This window comes from Nematolebias whitei, chromosome 3 (assembly GCF_014905685.2).
Source record: "Nematolebias whitei isolate Nwh7 chromosome 3, NemWhi1, whole genome shotgun sequence".
Classification (NCBI taxonomy): Eukaryota; Metazoa; Chordata; class Actinopteri; order Cyprinodontiformes; family Rivulidae; genus Nematolebias; species Nematolebias whitei.
Genome location: NC_056500.1, coordinates 53,899,389 through 53,906,642, shown reverse-complemented (window position 1 = coordinate 53,906,642; position 7,254 = coordinate 53,899,389). Strand labels below are relative to the sequence as shown.

The 7,254-nt window shown below is 40.4% G+C and overlaps 2 protein-coding genes across 2 annotated transcripts in view; both read right to left on the bottom strand.

The window, feature by feature from the left end:
* Positions 1-3,749, bottom strand: part of cldn34a (claudin 34a) — an 8,558-nt gene extending 4,809 nt beyond the window's left edge. Inside the window, exon 1 of the mRNA XM_037698328.1 lies at positions 3,606-3,749. The gene's annotated coding sequence lies outside the window, so the exon portion shown is untranslated. The remainder of the gene's footprint in view (positions 1-3,605) is intronic.
* A 1,311-nt stretch (positions 3,750-5,060) lies between these two features.
* Positions 5,061-7,254, bottom strand: part of LOC119430848 (protein Shroom2) — a gene marked incomplete at its 5' end in the record, with an annotated part of 33,034 nt that continues 30,840 nt past the window's right edge. The window contains 3 exon segments of the mRNA XM_037698327.1: positions 5,061-6,204; positions 6,284-6,556; positions 6,648-6,813. Coding sequence (XP_037554255.1) covers positions 5,932-6,204; positions 6,284-6,556; positions 6,648-6,813 — 712 coding nt within the window. The 3' untranslated portion in view covers positions 5,061-5,931.

The following is a 7,254-nucleotide window of genomic DNA, read 5'->3' as shown; positions in this document are numbered from 1 at the left end:
GTTGTTGTTGTTGTTGTTGTTGTTGTTGTTGTTGTTGTTGTTGTTGTACACTTTATTACACTCTGAATGCTCAAATGCGTGTGTTTCCCAAGTATGTTAAAGCTTTGAGGCAGATTTGTTAAAACAAATGATTTCAAATGAAAAATCTCAGAAAATAACTTTAAACTGTTACTCTGATTTAAAATATTGATTTGAACCCAAGTATTACACGTGTAATAACTCGTGTTATGATGAGTTAATCTGTTCAACACCATTTTTTGTTGCCTTAACTTTAATTGGATCCTAATTTAGGGTTGAAAACGGAGTCTGGATTAGAGCTTTAATCCCACCTTGCTCTGCTAAATGACCCACGTTTGGCTCGCTCCAACTTTGAGTTGGTACTAGATTATCATACTTCTCTACGGGGCTAGTTTTAACTCTGCAGTTGTGTGTGTGTGTGTGTGTACATACATAAAAAAGAGCCAATACTTTACGTTGTACAAAGTTATATACATCTTCAGATTGGGACAGTCCCAGATGGACGGGAACCTGCAGCACCGTGACACCTTTGGTGTTTCGTCTCCTCTACCTTCACATCCAGTTCGTTCCATGCAGTTAGTTACTGGTGCTTTCAGGTTCATTCTTCTTTTATCCATGTAGCCCATTAACGTCACTGTTTGTTGTTATTCTGCTGCCAACAAATGTTGTTGTTGTTTACATACTTAAAGCGTTATATGTAGTTTAAAAAGTACTTAAAATGTTTATCAAACAAACTGAACTTTCTAGTCCATTTTGCATTAGTCCAAAATGTGTTGACCTTTCGTACTTTCAGGACTAAAGAGACAGTGGGTGCTCTTCCTGCACCCCGTTTAGAACCCCGTCCCCTCGTCATCTGTCACCATGGGCAAAACGCTGCTCAAAGGTAAAATAATCCAGTTATATGAAATAGGAAAAGAACGAGCTTATAACGTAGTGACCTAAGTGTTTGTTGCAGACAGTTGCTGTGAGAAATGTTGATTTCATTGAAGTTGAAACTTGAAATAGTCTCCCTGAAATGCTGTGGTGCAGAAGTCTGTGTGAAAATAAACTGTTCTGAATCATAACGTTACACAGATCATTGTAGAAGACACAACTAATGTTTGTTCTTTAGCTGAAACTCGTGCTGAATGCACAGTATACACAGCCTGGCCAAAAAAAGGTCACACACGGATACTTCGTTGGAGCGCCTTTATCTTTGATGACGTCATGCGTTCTCTGTGTCTTTGTTTCAATAAGCTTCTACAGCGTCACAAGATCTACTTCATCCAGAGTTGCATTAATGTTTCACCAACATCTTTCATTGATGACGAGACACTGGGCATGATGGTGCATCACTTCTCCTGCTCTCTTCTGACCCTGATGCACCATCACTCTGGAACAGGGTCAGTCTGGACTCATCAGACCACACGACCTTCTTCCGTTGCTCCACAGTCCAATCTTTATGCTCCCTAACAAATTGAAGCCCTTTTTTCCAGTAAGCCTCACTGGTTATTGGTTTTCTCAAGACTACACAGCTGATCAGTCCCAGTCCCTTGAGCTCTCTTCACATTGTGCATGTGGAAATGTTCTTACTTTCACTATGAACCACAGTCCTGAGTGCTGCTGGTGTTTTTCTTCCATTTGATTCCAACAAACACAGATCACGATCATTCAGGATTTCCTTCCAGCCACATTTCTTCATGGAAGCTGATGTGTCCCCACTGTCCTTCCAGTTTTTAATAATGTGTTGGACACTTCTTTACCCAGTGTTAGTAGTTTCTTCAGTCTCCTTAGATGTTTCCTCTGCTTGATGCAGCCAGTGATGTGACCCTTCTCAAACAGACGGACATCTTGTCCTGGACCACGCCACGAGTCTTTGACACGGTTGTTGAAGAAAAGAGAAGCAGCTCATGGCACCAGCTGTGGTTCAACAACTTGTTGCAGCTGAAAGATGATCGTCCGTGCAGTGATGATCCAACAGGAGGCCCGCACCTGTTTGTTGAGTTATATCCAGGTGGAACTAACTGTTTTTTGGCCAGGCTGTGTATATGGGTATATACAAGGCCGGATTAACCATATGGGCAACTGCCCAGGGGCCCATGATCTCTAAGGGGCTCAGGGCAGTGAGGGCACAAGCAGAATATCTGGTTATCTCCTGCTTTACTTGGAGCCCTGCGCTGCACAAACTGCTGTGCTTCCGCTGCATCTGTGCAGCCCCGCCTCCTCCCAGTGCCAGCTGTTGCAGCTCTCGTTTTTTTTATTTAATTTAAGTGAGTCGGATCCTCGACGGTGCGACCTGTCAATCAGTCCAGTAGGCGTGTCAGCAACTGACCAATCGACAATCTCAATTTGTCCCCAAGGTAAACGCCCCTTACCTGCTGACAAGCCCATCCATTTATTTTCCTAGAACTTTATTAACAACACAAAATAGAACAATGCAACAATATACAAATACAAACTTGTGAAGGGTGTCTTAACTACATTTCACAAAATAATGAAAGAGAAAAAACAAACATAAAAAATTAAATAAAAAACAAAGTGCGCGACTCTATGAGAAACTTATTGTTTTAATTAAAACAAGTTTTTGTGTGTTGAGATGATTCTAGCAGTTTTTTTTATTTACTTAATGAAGAATAGTATGACTTCAAATTGTTCCTAAAAACAGGGGAAGGAAGGATTATTATCCCTCTTACTACAGTGAATGTGGTACTTTGCTATAAGTACGACTATATTTATGGCATCAGAGAAAGCTGAGCTTAAGTTATCCACATAAAGGAAAATGACATCAGCATGAAAAGAAGGAGTGTTAAGTTTGAGATTAAAACAGTTTCTGATGTCTGACCAAAGACTTTGTAAAAAATTGCTTGAGGGATTCATCTTCTGATTTACAAAAGGCAACAAATCAACATCAAATTTTGTGTGCGTCTATTTTGCAGTTAAAACCCTCCCTGGAGAAACCTCCAGCAGCCGCCACCGTGTACACCTGAGATACAGGCACGGACGTATATCAGCTGCATTATACCAAGAAAACTAGTGTATTATCAGTCAAACCTCACATATCATTACATATGAAATATTTTTATGCAAACACTGAACTCCTACAAACAGTTCAAGGTGATAAGCACATTTAATCTGTAGTTTGATGTATAGTGTCCTCCATAACAAGCACACAGTACTTTGGCCACTGGTACAATAAAACAAGTTGTCAACACGAGGATGGTTTTATGATCAGCAGTTATTCTGAATCAACACTCTGTACTTTAAATGCATTTATCAAACCAAACAATTGATAAATTCACCAATTATTGATATTAACAAATGTAAAATGATTTATTCAGAGGTTTCAGGTTTAATTAAATGATAAAAAAACACTCTTGATACATACATACATACAAACTTCTTGATACTATGTATCAGGAAGTTTTTGTCCTTAAAATGCTTTGAATATTTAAAAGACAACGCTTGCCTAGAAAACGTCGTCAAAAAATGGTTTGCTCTTCCTATAACTGGGTACAATCTGTTCAGGCAACATGGGAGTTAATGCTTTTTCATTTAAATGTTTGAAGATTCAACTGTAAAAAGTGTATACATTTTCTCCATTTACTCACCTTCAAGCTCAGCTTCAGTTTCCACACAATCCTTCAGAGTTGCTGTATTTGAAGAGACTCACCTGAGCAACTCTACATTTTGCTTCAGTTATGAATCGAAACACACCTGTAACTTTTAGTGTCCCGTGTCCTGCTGAAGTCTTCGTCAGTGGAGACCAGGGTGTGGTGGAGTTAATGGTTGACTCTGAAGAAACCATTTTAACTCCTCTCTGTGATTACAGCACACTTTGTTTTTCTTCATATGATTTTTGCCCAAGACACATTTTAACACCCACATTTTTTTTACATGGACTGCTTTCTTTCCCCTGAACAAACATCACTAAATTAGAAACAATTTGTCTTAAAATAATGCAGAAAAACTTTTACACTTTTCACCTAGACTGGACTATTTGTTTACTGTTGTTTATTATCTGGGTGTCCAAATACTTCTTTAAAAGTCTTCAGTTGATCCAAAATGCTGCTGCCAGAGTCTTAACTGGAGTTACTGGGAGAGATCATATCTCTCCAGTTTTAGCTTCTCTCCATTGGCTCCCTGTCAAATCCAGAATAGAATTCAAAATCTTACTTCTAACCTACAAAGCTCTCAACAACCTGGCTCCATCTTATATTACAGATCTTATTGTTCCATATTTTCCTAACAGAGCACTTCACTCTCAGACGGCAGGTTTACTTGTGGTTCCTAGAATTTAAAAACAGAATGGGAGGAAGATCTTTCATTTATCAGGCTCCTCTCTTGTGGAACCAACTTCCAGTTTCTGTCCATGAGGCTGACACATTATCCAGTTTTAAGACTTTCCTTTTTGATAAATCCTATAGTTAGGGTTGGCTTGGGTTTCCTGAGCTGTCCCTTAGTTATGCTGTTATGGGCTTAAGGCTCCCATATACTTGGGCGTACTTCACTCTGCAGAGGTCCGCGTGTACTCCATTAGCCTCATCGCGGACTCGAGGCGTATGCTTCTTATGACCGCAAACGCGTACGTGATGTCGCACAATAAACTGCCCAGCGACGGACTGCTCTGTATGCCACACCGACGTGTTAAATTTCCCTTCTTCATCTCTGGTCTGGTTTAATGACCTTTTCTTTTGTTGATTTTTTCCGAGAGGCAAGCGATCCTCGTCTCAACAGACTGCGGCCGGTGCACGTCGAGTCCGTGCGGCTCATGGAGTACACACAGTACAGCCGAGTATAGATGGCCGCTCATCCAGAGACTGGTTCTGTTAGAGGTTTCTTCCTGTTAAACAGAGTCAGTCGTTTCAGCTTTCACCAACAAGCTGCTAAGGACGGGAGATTGTGATGAAGTGAAGATCTGACACCATCTCCTGATTCCTTAGATAAATAACTTACTAACAGAAATGTCACAATGCATTGTTTATGAATGTTTCACATTAGAACAGGAACAGACTGAATGCTGTAAATTGGATTTATGATTCAGACTCTTTGTTGTTGTTGTCTTGTGCCCTGAGATGTGATTTGTTGTCAGTGATAAAGAAAGTGAACTGGCTGTAACACGACATGCCAGCTGAGAGGAACCAACACCTTCAGCTAGTCTGATTTAATCCTTCAAGTGTGAAAGCTTCCATTTTTAATTAGTCAAACTGATTTGAAATGATTGTTTCATTTTTTTTGTTGCAAGAAGATCATCTATATTTAATGTTTAAATCATTAGTAACAACAGTGATTACCTGTGATTTCAATATTTTCACCGTGTACAACTAAACAGAGATGTCACGTAATGGCACAGAAACATCTAGAGGTGGCATTAATCTGGACACTGAACTTCACTTGTCCATGCTCCTCTCATGTTTGTCATAGAAACGCCACAAAACGTGAAGATAACACAAGTTAACATGTTAATGGATGCAGAATCAAAGTTCGCTTTACTGAAATATTTGGATAACCTGATAAATACTCATACAGCAACTAACATATTAAGTAGTGTGGCTGCTCCGATCAGCGGATGACAAAATACTGTCCCGTTGTTTTGCAGATTCAAAAGTCTATAATAAATTACTAGAAAAGCCAAGAAAGTAAAAATGGCGTTCAGAATGGTATAGATGCAGCTGTTGGGTGATACAAGAAAAACCCCAGCATCTTTCAAAAATGGAGCTCCTGAAAAATTGTACCAGTTTAAATGGTGGAAAAGGAGTAGCATCTTCCTCCATCCCCAACTGGTCCAGAAAACAGGAAGCACAAAAGAAAAAACAATGAAGAGTATTTTCTATAGCTTCTGATCTTTGTCTCCCTCTGCTGGCCATAATTTTGAACGGAACCACACGATCAGACTCCTGAGTCAGGGTTGTTGCATCCAAGCAGTGTCCATCCACTTCACAGAGCCAGCCTCTGCTCTAAGGGCAGGCTGTCCGTCAGACATTTCAGCTGCTCCTCACCAAGTTTGATTTTATCCTCCAGTTTGCGTTGCTCGATGATGAGCGCAGACTTCATCTTCACAAAGTGTTCATAGTCTGCGAGGCTGTCCTCTGGCAGGTAGCTGGATAAGATATCATAAACCACCTGCTCGCGACGGTCCAGGTTCTCCTTCAGCTCCTTTGCATCTTCGTGCTGTCGGATTAGCAGCTTCCTCTTCTCAATCAACGTACGCTGAAGAAGAAATTTAAATGAGGTTTTTAAAAGATGCCACACAAAAGGAACTTTATCAGCGTTTCAAAGATTGACTCACTCTCTCCTCAGAAGTAGCATCCTCCTCCAGACTGTCGAGAGCATTCTCCACTCTGGCCAGACGACCCGAGAGCGACAGCAGTAGGCTCACCACCTTATCCAAATCTCCCACGAACATCCGGAACTTCTCCAGCTCATTTGGTTTGCAGATCTGCTGGACACGGACCTCCACCTCGTTTCCCAGGGTGTTGTTGTCCAGGATGTCCTCCAGAAGACTCTCCTTAGCTTCTCGCAACACCTGAAGCTTCTTACTGAGACTGTCGATCAGCTCTTGCTGTTTGAAATAAGCATCCGAAATCCTTTAAATTAGAACTTTTATTGTAAACTACTGTCACAAAAGAGAATAATGAAAAAGTTTTTGGTACCTTTTTGTTGGCCAAATCCATGTCCAGTTCATCTTCAGAGTCATCCTCGTTCTGATCCTGCATGTCTTTCATTTTGATCAGAAGCTCAGCTTTGGGAGCTGATGTGCTGTAATAAGTGGAACTGGTCATCATGGCGACAGCTACTGCCATACTGTCCTCCTTTTCCCTGCAATGCAAAGAACCTGTTAAAGTTTATCAAATTATCAAACAAAACAGCAAAATAAATAAATAAACACCCCATAAACATCAACTCAGTGCCGTTATAAGACAATATACTATAGTTTAGTCTTCCTTGAAAGTTAATATTTTCTCCAAACAGAGTCACCCTAAGCAATTGATGGAGATATGAAAAGTCACAGATGTTTTTTCACTAACTAAAATGTTATAACTCATATTACCGTGTATTACCGTGTATTACCGTGTATTACCACGTATTACCGTGTATTACCGTGTATTACCGTGTATTACCACGTATTACCGTGTATTACCAAGTATTACCACGTATTACCGCGTATTACCGCGTATTACCGCGTATTACAGCGTATTACCATGTATTACCACGTATTACCGCGTATTACCGCGTATTACCGCGTATTACCGCGTATTA